This window comes from Nerophis ophidion, linkage group LG28 (genome assembly GCF_033978795.1).
Source record: "Nerophis ophidion isolate RoL-2023_Sa linkage group LG28, RoL_Noph_v1.0, whole genome shotgun sequence".
NCBI classification, from domain to species: domain Eukaryota; kingdom Metazoa; phylum Chordata; class Actinopteri; order Syngnathiformes; family Syngnathidae; genus Nerophis; species Nerophis ophidion.
This window is the reverse complement of record NC_084638.1, coordinates 18,409,610-18,427,085: the sequence shown is the minus strand read 5'-3', so window position 1 is coordinate 18,427,085 and position 17,476 is coordinate 18,409,610. Positions and strand designations below refer to the sequence as shown.

The 17,476-nt window shown below is 37.1% G+C and overlaps 1 protein-coding gene across 1 annotated transcript in view; it reads right to left on the bottom strand.

Moving 5' to 3' along the window:
* LOC133544923 (zinc finger protein 829-like) overlaps nucleotides 1-17,476 on the bottom strand; it is a 34,222-nt gene that overhangs the window by 6,633 nt on the left and 10,113 nt on the right. The window contains exons 3-4 of the mRNA XM_061890168.1: nucleotides 3,957-4,068; nucleotides 3,600-3,671 (exon numbers count right to left, since the gene is read on the bottom strand). Of these exons, the coding sequence (XP_061746152.1) occupies nucleotides 3,600-3,671; nucleotides 3,957-4,068 (184 nt within the window). The remainder of the gene's footprint in view (nucleotides 1-3,599; nucleotides 3,672-3,956; nucleotides 4,069-17,476) is intronic.

Here is a 17,476-nt window from a genome sequence, read left to right as displayed (position 1 = left end):
ACTGTCTGATTGTGGTGGTCCGCTCCCTGTATGATCAGTGTCAGAACTTGGTCCGCATTGCCGGCAGTAAGTCGGACACCTTTTCAGTGAGGGTTGGAATCTACCCAGGCTGCCCTTTGTCACCCATTCAGTTTTATGGATAGAATTTGTAGGCGCAGTCAGGCCATTGAGGGTATCTGGTTTGGTGGCAGCAAGATTAGGTCTCTGCTTTTTGCAGATGATGTGGTCCTGATGGCTTCAACAGGCCAAGATCTTCAGCTCTCACTGGATCGGTTTGCAGCAGAGTGTGAAGCGACCGGGATGAGAATCAGCACCTCCAAGTCCGAGTCCATGGTTCTTGCCCAGAAAAGGGTGGAGTGCCATCTCCAGGTTGGGGAGGAGATCTTGCCCAAAGTGGAGGAGTTCAAGTGCCTAGGAGTCTTGTTCACGGAAGTGTGGATCGTGAGATCGACAGGCATAACGGTGCGGCGTCTTCAGTAATGCGGACGCTGTATCGATCCGTTGTGGTGAAGAAGGAGCTAAGCCGGAAGGCAAAGCTCTCTTTACCGGTCGATCTACGGTCCACCTATAGTAATGAGCATTGGGTTATGACCAAAAGGAAAAGATCTCGGGTACAAGCGGCCGAAATGAGCTTCTTCCGCTGGGTGGCGGGGCTCTCCCATAGAGATAGGGTGAAAAGCTCTGTCATCCCGAGGAGCTCAAAGTACAGCTGCTGCTCCTCGGCCGAAATTAGTTTCCTCCGCTGGGTGGCGGGGCTCTCCCTTAAAGATAGGGTGAGAAGCTCTGCCATCCGGGAGGAACTCAAAGTAAAGCCGCAGCTCCTCCACATGGAGAGGAGCCAGATGAGGGGGTTGGGGCATCTAGTCAGGCTACCACCCGAACACCTCCCTAGGGAGCTGTTTCGGGCACGCTCGACCGGTAGGAGGCCACGGGGAAGACCCAGGACACGTTGGGAAGACAATGTCTCCCAGCTGGCCTGGGAACGCCTCAGGATCCCCCGAGAAGAGCTGGACGAAGTGGCTGGGGAGAGCGAAGTCTGGGCTTCCCTGTTTAGGCTGCTGGCCCCACGACCTGACCTCGGATAAGCGGAAGAAGATGGATGGATGGAAAATAATGTGTTCTAGACCACTCATTCATCCTTTAAACACGCAATTGTCACTTCCTTTAGGTGGTCATTCGAAATAGCGACTAAACTACAAAAGCCAAAGCTATCAAGGAAAATCCATACACCCGCAACACATCTCATCTGCTTGTGTTGTTGTGAACGACATCATCCATGTTGGAATAATGTACAAACCGGACAGCAGTCGCAACTGGCGCCTCCACACATCAAGCTGAGAAAAGCAACACAATTCCCCCTTCACAATAATAGGTCTGACTGCGCTAAAAAAATAAAGGGTTGAAAAAAAATAGCACCTTACACAAGGATGATGAACTTATTGATGCATTTACACAATTATTATGCTTTGACCCAAAGTATGGGTCAAAATTGTCCAAAGATTTATTGCACAAATAAATGTGAGCGAGTCTGCATTTAATTAACAAACTGGAAAGAAAGTAACATTTGCCTTGGTGCTCTTCTAACTTGCCTTGGTGCCCTAAAATATGAGCCCTCCTTTAGGCAACACTTGTCTTGACCTTGAAAAGTAAAAATTTGAGGCTTGTCTATGATGTGCCTTTTTCCCATCCACCCATCCATGTTCTACTGCTTGTCCCTTTTGGACTCACCTGGGGACTGAAGGCGGTGTACACCCTGGAAAATTCCATAAAACCTTTCCAGTATTTATTTTAAATTGTATCCTAATTAAAAATGTATCCTCTGGTTTGTGGCTATTATAAGGAATATTCACAGAGGATATACATTTTTACAAGATGTTTAAGCAGGGGTGTCCAAAGTGCGGCCCGGGGGCATTTGCGGTCCGCAGGTTATTTTTTAACGGCCCCCACGGCATATTTTAAGAATACAATTGAAAAAAATTAAAAACATAAAAAGTAGTATAAAATAGCAAACAGGAAAACTGTAACAAGAAATTGTTGCAATGCTTACTCTTATAACACAAAGCTGCCATGCAGGCTGTTTCTTTCTTTATACAAAAATAATAAATCAAAATCAATGTCATTTTGAATTATTGACCTATTCAAGGCTCCAATTACGTCACATTAAATATTCCACTTTGAAATATTTTTTGGGGAAAATGTTTCATATTTTGTGTTTTGCCATACAAAAAACTGAGCTTTTTGTTTTTAAAGAAGGGCCTACAACATACAAACAAAAAACGTACACAACAATAAAACTTAAAATTGACGGATATATCTGAAGTTGATCTCGATATTATTGTGCTAAAAGTAAACAGTAAAAAAAAAATGCATAATTTATTTTTTAACACTTCAATGAGTTTGACACTTTTGGATCCCCAATTATTTTAGTGTGATTTGTTTTTAAGTGTCATTGCTCAAGAAATAACATTGAATCAAAATCCAAAATTAAGGCTCCAATTATTGTATGATGTCAAATATTCCACCTAAAAAAGCTATTGGGTGAAAATATTGCATGATTTGTGTTTTTTCCATTTTTTTTCCTAATGTGTATCTAGAGATTTAAAACTTGAATAATAATGAAAATAGTATTACTGGATAATGACACATGTTTTATATATTTTTTTTACCAAAACCCTTTGGGGTCCGGGGATCATAACTGAGTGGAGGCCTAAATGTATATTTTTTATCTAAATATTGCATTGGTTTTTGAAATAAAAAAATATGAAAATGGCCCCCGCTTGCTTAGATTTTTCAGTGTGCAGACTTCAGTGGAAAAAGTTTGGACACCCCTGTTTTAAAGAGATAGCATTTAAAAAAATGACTTCTGGGTATATTATATTGATTAACTAATTCTTATTTGTGAGCGGAATAGAGGCACTCTCATTGGCTCCACTGTTAAAATTAGGATAGCCAAGATTTTGCTAGCATTTGTTTAGGACTCTGATTGCATAAAAAATTAAAAACATGTTTTTGTCATACATATGGATTTTGAATGATAGGCAACATGAAAAAAATCAGATCCCCTTTGATAATTTTTCTACATCCTGTGAACGGGCTGATGCTGTGGTGAAAGTGAGAAAATAAATTCATGTCGGGAAAATGCAAATTAAAGCAAAAATGGCTGACAAACTTTTTAAAACCTGGTTAGAGATTGTTTGTAGTAAACCTAGAGAGGCATGTGTATGTTGTAAAACGATGTTAGAATTATCTTTATTATTTGGGTTTAGGGGGCCCCGTCATGGGGCTCGTCAGCGGCCCAACTCACACTTGTTCCACCACTGACAGTTTATTGTACAAATGGACTGGGATATGTAACTCATCTTTAGTAGTTAAATTCGAAAGAACACCGACAACCACGTGGTTGCAAGACCACGTTGCAAGCAGCAGACGGAATACATCATCCTCACAAGACAACACAACTTCTTATTCACAATATATTACGCATAGTGTTATTAATCAAATATCCATCCATCCATCCATTTTCTACCACGTATTCCCTTTTTTGGGGGGGGTCGCAAATATAAAGTTAGTAAAGATGTGAGAGTAAGAAGTCAACAAACCTGTTCTGTGTAACACAACTTGAGGCTCCTTGAAAACAGCGTCCAGTAGTTGATGTTGTCGCTCCTTCTCCTCTTTTGTTGGACAAAGTTCATCCTCATACTTTGCTATCGTTCTTTCGCACATTTTCACACAATCACAACACTTTACTCTCACATTTGATCTCTCCTTAACGTCCGCGTCTCTTTGTTAGCAGCTAACAAGCTAAGCTAACTAGCGAGCTAAGCTAACTAACAAGCAAAGATAGCACATCGAGACGACTTTATCCTAAAAAAAGAATCAAATATGTATTATATACGACGTAATTATTTCAAACTGGATAACAAATAATAAGAGTGACTTATTAGCGTCTTGCTCACGTCCATGTGCTGCACACGTGACGTTCCAAGGCAGTACTGCTCCGTTCCGCTGTTTTTCGTTTACCCCGGAAGCTGGAAATGACGTCTTATCCGAGTGGACGACGAGGTAGCTCTATATAAGATATTGCCTGCTGTCACTGTTACCATGCTTTTCTTTGCTGTAATATTTATTTCAATAACAATGTGATATAAAACAGTGTATTGTTTTTCAAAAATAAATTCAAAGTATATCAAACAAAGCTTTAATGATGGGGTTCAGTGGCGCCCCCGTGCGACATTCATTGCAATGACAAGAGTGAAAGTGGTAGAAATTGTAGCGATATTACAGCCTGATTTCTTTAAACTTACCCTTCCACGTGTTTTTATTGTTGTTCCCTTTTACTCCTAGGGTTTTTTCTAGGAGGATTGGATTTAATGTGATGTGTTTTATATTGCTGAGTAAAATATTGAAAAAACATTGACCCATATTGTATTGAAAGTACCTTAAAATGTCCATACATTGTTTATGTATGTTTAATTGTTCAATAAAAAAAACAAAAACAAAAAAAAAACTCAGAAGTAGAACTGGTTAGCAAATAAACTCTTATATTAACATGAATAAAGTTGAAGTCATTTTAAATGACATTTAATCAATATGTATATTAAATATAATTTCAATAGTTGGCATTTAAACAAAATGCATTTGCCATAACTAATTGTGTTACCGGTATGTCAATTATGATTCAACCCCACACATTTCAACATGTATTCACACTTTTTTGTGTGAAACTATTTTAAACAACCTTACATTCAATTATAGTAACGATTATAATATAATTGTCACGATCCGGTATGCGGATCGTTTATTGTTTTGCCGCTTATATGTCTTTGTTCGTATTTAGTTCTGGACTCTGCCGATTCCTTGTGTTTGAGCACTTCCCCGTTTGTTTAGTCACCATGGCAACGTTTTGTGCTCCTCCTCACGGGCTCCTGTCACACCTGTTGTTGATTATCATTTGTGTATTTAAGCCCACCTGATTCCTTAGTTCGTCCTCGGTCCATTACTTGCTTTTCGCAACACGTCACGTTTGGTATCCTTCTGCCCTCGATTATTTTGTGCTAAGTTCCACCTTAGCTTCACGTGCGTGTGGCACGTCGTTTAATGTTTTCTGTTTCCTGCTACGTTTTTAGCATTAGCTTTCCGTGCATTGGCACGCGCTTTGTTTTTCTCCTTTTTTGCACCAGTGTTCTTTTGTTTTATTATATTAAAACATATTCTTACCTGCAATCCTGCTGACTGGTAGTGTGTGCATCCACGAAGTGGCAACTCCGCGCAACAAGTGCGCCGAACGCGTGACAATAATCAGATATATAACAATGTGTGTTCTGGATCCAAATTCATTCATGATGAATAAATTGATAAATAATTAATCTTTTTATTGAGGTGGCATCTTTTTCACCTAGAACCTTTTCCTTAAGTGTGCATAAAAAGTCTTACATATTACTTGTATTACATTTGAATAGAACCCTATTGAGCATATTAATAAGATTCTGTTAGAAAATGTGCCGAGTATGAAAAATATAATTTTGAATTTGCGTAGAGGTTATAGAATGACTATGATTTCGACAGACCATAAAAAAACAAAACAGGAAGATTGGAGCATGTGGAAGGAAGTTATGACTGTTATAATGTTCCACTACAAGGGGGCGATGTCGATATCGATATCAATGACTAGTCACGATTAGACCCCGAACTAAAGGCCTCATACCAGTTTGCAAGGAGAACATCATCTAAAGAGAAGTAAAGAAAATTTGATGGTTGCTGGCGAGGGGCGGTTTTGGCCGCCAGGCTCCGCCCACCACCAATAGGTACCAACAGGTACTGACCCATTATGCACGACAGGGTGTCATCATCATCATTTGTACCAATTCTGAGTACAATCTCAGTTTGTGGAGCCAAGTTATAAATGTTGAAAGTTCTGTGGCGAGCCATCAGGTCAAAGTTTGGTCAAAGTCCCAAAGAGAAGTTTGTTCAAGTATGACCCCTTTTTGAATCTGGAGCGAGAAGCACAATTTTTCACATTTTCAAGAGTTAATATTTGATGTTTGGCTTCGGGGCTCCTAAACTTTCTTATTTTTTGCTTACAAGATTTGGAGAGTGTTGGTGCATAGTAAGGCCCTGAAAAATGTGATCCAAGAGGATCTTTTTTTTTCAAGCCTGAATAAAAATTGAAGTCAAAGAGTTGATTTCCAGTCCTGCAGGTTCTCAGCAGCATACTTTGTTTGTCCAGCTGCTTCTTAGAAGAGAACCTTTCCCCAAACACACTGCACACTCTATCACATCCTAGAACTATCCTTTAGCCACTCCCCCTGGGATAATATACTTCCAGTGTTGTGACCTCTGTTTACAATTTGTCAGCTCCAAAATATACCTTCTCACTGGCTACTCGGGCTGTGAATCTTTGGCCTCCACAAGATTCTATTCAGAAGCCATTCTCCATTCAAAAGCAATACTTGGGTGCCAGTTCTTTGATGAACTACATCCCTCCATAAAATAGACAAACAGCTCTGATAATTCTTTATATGAACCAATAAAATGTACAATTAATCTACTCAGGTCACATGGTTTATAAGAAAGATAAGTAAGTTAAATAAATGAATTGTAATTGCAATGCTCTTGCAGACAACAGAAAAAGAAAACATGTGGCTGAAGGAAAAAAAACACAATCTTTTTTGTATCAACACATTTAGATACAGAAACATGGAGAAAAGAATGGGATGGTCCGATTTCCCGTGGTATAATATTGCCATGTATTGAACTTTGGGCTAAATACTTATTGCTATTAGGGAAAGTTCGTCACCTTCTGTAATTACAACTAAATCTACCCTTCTACATATTTTTATTGTTGTTCCCTTTTACTCCTAGAAAATGTATTTTTGTATAAAAACATTAATAAAACATTCAGATACCACAGAACGTGATGTCGCTGGAGCTTTTTTTTTTTTTTTTACTTTTATTTATAAATTTCAACATTTACAAACAGATGAGAAACAATAATCAAAATAAGTACAAAAACAGTACACACCAAAACAGTGCCAGGGGGTTGTATATTCAAGGTAACTAATATATATATATATATATATATATATATATATATATATATATATATATATATATATATATATATATATATATATATATATATATATATATATATATATATATCCATCCATATATATATCCATATATATATATATATCCATATATACATCCATATATATATATATATATATATACATATATATATATATATATATATATATATATATATGGATATATATATATACATATATATATATATATATATATACATATATATATATATATATATATATATATATGCATATATATATATATATATATATATATATATATATACATATATATATATATATATATATATATATATATATGTATATATATATGTATATATATATATGTATATATACATATAATAAACACAGTGCAAAGCCATAGGCTCACTCAGATTCAGTAAATAACTTAAATTTGGAACACAGCATCATCGTTTTCACAGCTTTTTTCTTGTTAGAGGTAGAGAGCATTTTAATTTAGAGTTCTTAATCTTTTTTAAAGGCACAAAAGATAGGTCGGGTATTGAGAAACTAAAATGTATGAATATAAAACTTAGCCAATATAATAATGAGGTTGTAAAGGTAGAATTCCTTTTCAAATTTTTGTTCATACAGTGTAAAACCAAATATCACATCTTTAAAACAAAACACACATTTGTCATGAATATTGTCCAGGATGAAGCGACAGATGCCCTGCCATAGTGATGGAGTGTTTTCACAAGTCCAAAACAAGTGGTTGACAGTCTCTGGGTGCATGTTACAAAAGGTGCAGGTAACATCAATGTCCTTCTTGTATTTAACCATCACAGTCTTTACAGGGTAATAACCATGAATGATTTTAAAAGATATCTCTTTTACTTTGTTGCTAAGTAAATACCTGTTAGGAAGGGACCACGTTTTGACCCAACAGATGTCATTTACAACATTATTCCAGAGGGCAATTACATAGAAGACAGACACACAATCATTTTGGAATAAGCTGCAGATTGTTATGTTATTTTTCTGATCAAAGCAAAGTTTCTCCACAGGAGTGTCAAGTGGATCAGGTGTGTAAGCCCTGTACAACATAATAACACCTGTTGGAATGGCATCAAATACAATGGCAAATTGTTTGTGAGTCACAGGTATCTTAAAATGGTTGAGAAATTCTTGGTAATTAAAAAGTTGACCTTCCGTATTGAAAAGCTGACTCACTAAAATAATGTTATTTTTAAACCAATTGTTGAGGAAAATATATTTCCTTTTGTAACATATGTCTTTATTGTTCCAGATTAAATATTTGGTAGGTGAAAATTGTGCTTGTATACAAGAGACCATGCTAGAAGGGCTTGTTTGTGGAAGTTTGAGAGTGCAACAGGAATCCATCCATCCATCCATTTTCTACCGCTTATTCCCTTTTGGGCTCGCGGGGGGCACTGGCGCCTATCTCAGCTACAATCGGGCGGAAGGCGGTGTACACCCTGGACAAGTCGCCACCTCATCGCAGGGCCACAACAGGAATCCTATCAATGTTATTACACAATAGCAAAAATGTTAGGCCTCCAAGGTTAGAGAATACATGATGAGAAATAAAGTTCCAAATTGAGGTAGGGTCTTTCAAGTAGTGTCTTATCCAATTAATTTTAAAGGTGTTGTTTAGTGTAGTGATATCAAGAACGTTTATAGACCACCCTGATTGGAATTGTTCATTATAATAGATTTCGTAATACAATGATTTTTTTTTCCAAATAAAGTCAACCAGTATTTTGTCAACAGTTTTACATATTTTTTGATTAACATCGAAAGAAATAGCTGCATACGTAAGCCTGGAGATACCTTCTGTTTTGGAAAGCAAGGTTCTGCCTTTTAAGGATAAATCTCCCTGTAGCCATTGGTTCAATCTTTTCTTAGTTTTTTCTATAATTGGATTAAAGTTCAAGACCGATATAGAACTCTGATTTTTAGTGATAAGTATTCCTAGGTAATTAATACTATCCTTAACTGGAATTTGACGCAATAGCGTCTGTGTTTTCTCTTTGTCCACTCGGCTCTGACGTCATCCCAGCTTCCGGGGTAAATGGAAGGCAGCAGAACAGAGCAGTACTGCCTTGTAACGTCAGGTGTGCTAACTGTCGTGAAAGCACATCGAAGGATAAAGAAGTGAGCAGGACGCTAATAAGTCAGTCTTATTATTTGTTCTCCAGTTTGAAATATTTATGGGGACGTGTTGGTCTTGAGACACTCTTGAGTTGGGACAAGGAGGTTGGAAGCTTCCGGAAGGAGAGACGCGGAACTACCAAACATTTGGAGTGAATTTGGCGGCGGCGAGAGTATCTAAATCTGTTTTGGCGGTTGAGCATAAGCTGTTTTGTGACTGGATCGAGATGGAAGGGGATAGTGACGGGATGTATGAGGATAGTATGGAAATTGATAGGACTAGAGGGGAGAGAGGAAAGAAGGGGAGAGGAGGGAGTGAAGGAAAGTCGAGTACTAAAAGAGTGCATGAAGACGATGAAGAGGTTGATAAGAGGAAAAGGGTTATGATGGATGAATATAAGATAATTTATACATTTAAATCAAACCAAGATATGAATGACATTAGTTTGATGACACTGGTTAAGGGATTAAAGAAGGATATTGGAGAGGTGGAGATAGCGAAGGTGCTCAGGGACGGACGGCTGTTGATTAAATGCAAAAATGGAGAGCGAAAGAACAAAGCAATGCGATTGCAAAAACTGTGCAACAAAATAATAAAGGAAAAAATCGAAGTGGGAGAACGAAAGGGGGCAAGAGGAGACGTGACAGGAATCCCAAGAGGAGAAAATTTAGATGATCTGAAAAAAGAAATAAAAGGAGGAACTGTCACTATGATGAAAAGAATGATGGCATTTAGGAACGGTGAAAAGACTGAGAGCGAATCCGTGCTAGTGCAATTTGCAGAGGAGGTCCTACCAGAGAGAATCATGATTGGGTATTTAAGCTTCTATGTTAGAGCTTACGTGCCACCCCCAGTACGTTGTTTCAAGTGCCAACGCTATGGGCACATAGTAGTGTGTGTCATGCTAAGATGAGATGTGGACGGTGTGGAGGAGAGCATGAATATGGACAATGTGGAGAAAATGAACAGGTCAAGTGTTGTAATTGTGGCGGGAATCACACAGCAGCGTATGGGGGCTGCATCATAAGAAGACAGGCAACAGAAGTGCAGCAAATCAGAGTTGAAAGAAATATTACATACGCAGAGGCAGTTAAAATAAGAAATCAAGAAAGTGCAGAACAGGACAGAAGTGAAAATAGTTCAAGAAATAAAAAACAAGAGGCAGCAAATACAGGAATTTCCATGGACAAACTAGTTGTATTCCTGGCTTATGTAATAAATTGTACAGAACAGGCTAGAAACAAGACTGAGAAAATCAAAATAATTGTCAAAGCAGCAGCAAAGTTTTTAAATTTAAAAGAACTATCCTGGGAACAGGTGCAAGGTGAGCTACAGAGAGTAGACGAGACCGAGTCATGTGACCACAATCCAACGCCATGTTAATTGTTCAGTGGAATGCCAGAAGTTTGATAGCAAACGGACAGGAATTAAAGGGATATATTAATAATATGAAAAATAAACCACATATAATATGTATTCAAGAAACATGGCTGAAGCCAAAATTAAACTTTATAATAAAAGGATATATAACGATACGTAAAGATAGGAATGATGGGCAAGGAGGAGGATGTGCCATATTTATTAAGGAAGATATGCATTATTCAATATTAAAAGTAAAACAAGAACTAGAGATAGTAGGAGTAGAAGTATGGAATAATAAAGAAAGATACAAAGTACTAAACTTCTATAATCCATGCAAGAAATTAGAAATTCACCAACTAGAAACAATAATGGAGCACTGGAGTGGCAATATTATTTGGTGTGGTGACTTTAATGCACATAGCACAATGTGGGGTGAAAGGGATGACTGGAATGGGGATACATTGGAAGCACTTTTGGAGGAAAAAGAACTGGTGTGTGTGAATGATGGGTCGGGAACAAGGTTAGATGTTGTCACGGGTAAAGAAACAGCAATAGATTTAACACTAGTGTAACAAGGGTTAGCAGGAAAGGTGGAGTGGGAAGTAAATAAATACAGCACAATGGGAAGCGATCACTATCCAATCTTCATTCACATAAACATAAATCATAGGACAGAAAGCACTAGGATAGAAGGAAGATGGAAGTATAATCATGGTGACTGGGAGAAATTTAGGGAAATTACCGACATAACTTTAAAGGAAGTAGATATAAATCAAGATATTGAACAATTAAATACAGATATTACAAAGTGCAAAATAGAAGCAGCCGAACAGAGCATACCAAGGAATAGTATAGGGAGAAGAAGGAAGATAGTGCCGTGGTGGACACAAGAGTGTACAGATGCAATACAAGAACGGAATAGAGCATTTAGAATATTGAGAAGAACACATAATTTCCAAGACATGATCCAATATAAAAGGCATCAAGCTAGAGTAAGGTATGTTATTAAAAAAACAAGAAAACACCATTGGAGAACTTTTTGTGAAACACTAAATAGAACTACTCCTTTAAGCCAAGTGTGGGGAATGATCAAGAGAATGTCAGGGGTCAGAAAAGAACATAAAAATCATGTGATGAAAGATGGAATGCGGAGTGTGGTAGGAAATAAAGAAAAAGCAGAACTTTTAGCAAAAACCTTTGTTAAAGTGCACAGTAATGATCATTTGAGAAATGTAGAAAAACAAAAGAGAGAAGAAACAATTAGTTTAAATATTGAGGAAATGAAGGAAGACAACGATAATAGTTTTATCAACACTATGGATATGACATTTTCTTTGGATGAAATGGTTCGAATTTTAAAAAAAGTTAAAAATACGACGCCAGGGAAAGACCTGGTGAGTTATCAAATGATCAAAAATTTAGGTAGCATCGGCAAAGAAGTGGTCTTGAAATTATATAATAGGATATATGAAGAAGGAAAATTACCAGATGAGTGGAAAACAGCTGTAATAATTCCAATATGCAAGCAAGGGAAAGATCCGAAAGAGGCAGGAAATTATAGGCCGATAGCATTGACCTCAAATTTGGGCAAAGTAATGGAAAACATTATTAATGAAAGACTGGTATATTATTTAGAGTCAAAAGAAGTAATAAAAAAACTACCAAAGTGGTTTTCGCAAAGCAAGAAGCACAAATGACCCAGCAGTGCAGCTGGAAGAGGAAATTAGAAAGTGACAAATAAATAAAGAAAGTATAATTGCGGTATTTTTTGACATAGAGAAAGCGTATAATATGTTGTCGAAACAGGGGTTGCTGATGAAACTAAATAGGATTGGGATTAGAGGAAGAACGTACAGATGGATAAAATACTTTTTAACAAGTAAAACATTATTAGTAAAAATAGAGAATGAATATAGCAGAGAATACGAAGTGGAAAATGGGACCCCACAAGGGAGTATAATAAGTCCAGTACTATTTTCCATCATGATAAATGAAGTTTTTAGTGAAGTGGAAGGGTTAGTGGAGGTGGCATTGTTTGCTGATGATGGAGTGATGTGGAAGAGAGGTAGAAATACAAATCATATAGAAAAGAAGATTCAAAAAGCGGTAAATAATGTTCAAGACTGGGGGACGGCTTGGGGTTTAAGATTCTCTGTTGGAAAGACAAAAGTCATAAATTTTACGAAGAGGAAAGTACAAAACAAGCTCCAAATAAAACTCTATGGAGAAAACATAGAAGAGGTACAAGTATTTAAATATTTAGGAATATGGTTTGATAAAAATATTAACTGGTCAACCCACATCAGCAAGATAGTGGAGAAAAGTAAAAAGGTGTTAAATATAATGAGGGCTTTGAGGGGTAAAGATTGGGGGGCTGATAGGTTGACATTGAAAACAATATATATCACTTTAATTCGGTCTGTTATCGACTACGGATGCATTATTTATCAATCTGCTTCAAAAACTCTACTTGAGAAAATAGACCGGATCCAGTCACAGGCGTTAAGATTATGTTGTGGAGCTACTAAATCTACTCCAGTGGCAGCATTACAAGTAGAAATGAATGAAAAACCTTTGGAAATGAGGAGAGATCAACTCTCAGCAGTTTATTGGGCAAACTTAAAAGGATCCAAGCAAGGACATCCAACCCGTCAAGTGCTAATAAATTGCCAAGAAAAAGGGAAGAAAAAAATGAATAGTTTTGGGTGGATAATAGGAGATATATGTAAAAAAACACAAATTGACAATATTAAAGTGAGCCCTACAGTACCAATTCCTGCAATACCACCGTGGATGTATGAAAACCCAAAGGTAGACATGCAGTTACTGAAGAATAGACATTTAAATAGTTACCAAATAGAACAACGGATTGAGGAAATGTTTTTTGATAATATTATGATATACACAGATGCATCAAAAACTATAAATAGTAAAGTAGGAGCTGCTGCAGTTATCCCACAGAGAAATATAGTGTTGAATAAAAGAATTAGTGATAAACTATCTGTTTTTACTGGGGAATTGGTAGCAATTTATATGGCAGTTAACTGGATAGAGGAAAACAAAGCTAGGAAAGTAGTCGTGTGCTCGGACTCCAGTAGTGCATTGACAAGCATAAAAAACATAACATCAGAAACAAGACTAGATATAGTTTATGAAATAGTTCAGGCAATCTACAGGATAAATAAAGCGGGAGGTGTGGTAACATTTCTCTGGGTCCCTGCTCATGTAAGAGTTGTGGAGAATGAATTAGCTAATAGATATGCAAAACAAAAAAGCACTAAAAAATAAGTAAACATGGAGATTAAGCACAGTAAAGAAGAAGTGAAGAAGATCATTAAGATAGAACACAATAAAAAGTGGCAGGATAATTGGAATAAGGAAACAAAAGGTAGAGAGTTTTACAAAGTCCAGAGGAAAGTAGGTGTAATGAGAGGAGGGGGTAGAAATAGGAAAGAAGAAGACATTATTACTAGAATGAGATTAGGCCATACATATCTAAATAGCTCACTAAAATTGTTAGGCAAACATACTACAGGGCTGTGTGATTTTTGCCACCAGATAGAAAATGTTGACCATGTCTTAATACAATGTAGGAAATATAATAGAGAAAGAGAAATACTGGAAAATAAGTTAGCAAAAGAAAATATTAGGTTAGAAGTGGGAGATATATTAGGATTGCATTCAGAAAACATAGGATATAAAGCAATATACACATATTTAAAAAACACTGGGTTAAGTAAAAGAATATAGAGTAGGGATCCACCTCGGTCCACACTCCATTACAGTAGGTGGCGGTAATGCACACTAGAAGGTTGCTTGCCAACCGCCATAAAAATAAAAGAAGAAGAAGAAGAAGAAGAAGACATATTTACGGTGTATACAATACATCTTTGATTCTTTCTTTAAGGATAAAGTCGTCTCGATGCCGCTTCTCGTGCTATCTTTGCTTGTTAGTTAGCTTAGCTCGCTAGTTAGCTTAGCTTGTTAGCTGCTAACAAAGAGACGCGGACGTTATCAACACATCGCTAAGTAGAGATCAAATGTGAGAATAAAGTGTTGTGATTGTGTGAAAATGTGCGAAAGAACGATAGCAAAGTATGAGGAGGAACTTTTTCCAACAAAAGAGGAGAAGGAGCAACAACATCAACTACTGAACACTGTTTTCAAGGAGCCTCAAGTTGTGTTACACAGAACAGGTTTGTTCACTTTTTGATCTCACATCTTTACTAACTTTGTATTTAATGAATTACACTATCCTTAATACATTGTGAATAAGAAGTTGTGTTGTCTTGTGAGGATGATGCATTCCGTCTGCTGCTTGCAACTGGTCTTGCAACCATGTGGTTGTCGGTGTTCTTTCGAATTTAACTACTAAAGATGAGTTACATATCCCTGTCCATTTGTACAATAAACTGTCAGTGGTGGAATAAGTCAGAGCTGGGCTGGGGGCGGACTAAATAATAATGCTGATTCTAACATCATTTTACAACATACACATGCCTCTCTGGGTTTACTACATACAATCTCTAACTAGGTTTTAAAAAGTTGGTCAGCCATTTTTGCTGAAATTTGCATTTTCCCAACATTTATATTTTTTCTCATTTTCACCACAGCATCAGTTCGTTCACAGGATGTAGAAAAAATATCAAAGGGGATCTGATTTTTATTTTTTTTTTGACTCATTCACAACCGATATGTAAGACAATAACTTGTTTTTATTTTTTAGCATCCTAAGTCCTAAGCAAATGTTAGCAAAATCTTGACTATCCTAATTTTAACAATGGAGTCAATGAGCGGGCCTCTCTTCTGCTCACTGATTAGTTGATCAATAAAATATACCCAGAAGTCATTTTTTAAAATGATATCTCTTTAAAACATCCTGTAAAAATGCATATCCTCTGGAAAAATGCCTTATAGTAGCCACAAACTGGACGATACATTTTTAATTAGGATACAATTTAAATAAATAGTGTAAAGGTTTTATGGAATTTTCCAGGGTGTACGCCGCCTTCCGCCCGCTTGTGAGCCCAAAAGGGACAAACCGTAGAAAATGGATGGATGGGAAAAAGGCCTCAAATTTTTACTTTTTAAGGTCAAGACAAGTGTTGCCTTAAAAGAGGGCTCATATTTTAGGGCACCAAGGCGAGTTAGAAGGGCACCAAGGCAAATGTTATTTTTTTTCCAGTTTGTTAATTAAATGCAGAATCGCTCACATTTATTTGTGCAATAAATCTTTGGACGATTTTGACCCGTACTCTGGGTCAAAGTATAATAATTGTGTAAATGCATCAAAAAGTTCATTATACTTGCGTAAGGTGCTTATTTGAAACCTTTATTTTCTTAGGACATTCAGACCTATTATTGTGAAGGGGGAAGTGCTGTTCTCAGCTTGATATGTGGAGGCGGCAGTTGCGACTGCTGTCCGGTTTGTACATTATTCCAACAATGATGATGTCGTTCACAACAACACAAGCAGATGAGATGTGTTGTGGGTGTATTCATTTTCTTTGCTAGCTTTAGCGTCGTAGTTAAGTCGCTATTTCCAATGACCGCCTCGAGGACGGGATGGTTGCGTGTTCAGAGGATGAATGAGTGGTCCAGAACACATTATTTTCCCTAACAAATGTTGCTTCTCCTCACAATGACTGGACATTGAATTTAAATATTTCAGTCACTCACACAAACATACTTGTGAGGGAGTTTTCTGTGTCTACGTACCTTCGACACATCCGTACACCCACCGGAGCAACACTTTTCCAAGTTGAACAATTCCCACATTTTTCAACCTATTCAAACCATTCCAACATCAACACTGTGACGCTTGGGTGGCATCGTGGTGCGTTTGCGCTCTCTCGTGGGTGCAGCGGAGATGGAACACAGCGTGAAGGTAAGGATGATGATTTATTTAACACTACAAAACAGACTAGGAAACAAAACACTTGCACGAAGGCACTAACAAACTAAACAATCAGAACTAGCATGGGAGCTAGTAGGAACTAAGAATGCTAGCATGTGAGCTAGGGAATTAAACAAACGAAAAGCGTGGAAGCTAACAAGTACAAAAATAGTATTTACCACAATGCGGGAATGCGACGTCACCTGTTGCGTGTAAAGTAAACTAGAGTCCGAGAGCGAATGCCAAACAAAGGCAGTCTTAAATAAGGAGATAATCACAAATCAGGTACGCGACAACAAACAAGAGACAGGTGACACTAATGACAACAGAAACAAAACAGGAAGTGCCACCGGGAACTAAGGATGCCGAATAACAAACAGGCTGTGATAACAAAACAGAAAACCGAACCCACACCAGAACATGGCATGATCGAAGTCGTGGATCATGACAAACATATTCCACTCAGTCATCCTGGACATTCAAACTCACACTTTCCCAAGTTCCAAACCAAATTTCGGTTTTCCTGGAAATTCCAACTCTTTAACATTGAAACCATTCCAACATGCAAATTATTCTTACATTCATACTACATTCTGTCAGCATTTCAGTTAAATTTCAGCATTGGATCATTTACACACATTTCCTTGAACAATTGCCTCATCTACTTATTATTATTATTATTATTATTATAATTAAATGTAGCTTACCATATTGCTGAAAATTTCAATTTCCCCTCGGGGATTAAAAAAGTATGTCTGATTATGATTGAATGTGTAGACTGCATGAATGATGCCTTCTCAGTTCTCACTCTAACACAATTTGAGTGTCTTTGAAACACACAAAATTAATCTAATCCATTATTACAATTAATAATAAGGTAAACAAGTTATATTTTGAAGGAATAGTTGCAAAACAGATGTCATCTTTTTTGGCCAACATGTTGACTGTGCTCATGCTTTTTTTAGAGCAGACATGTCTCTAAAGATGAATGTG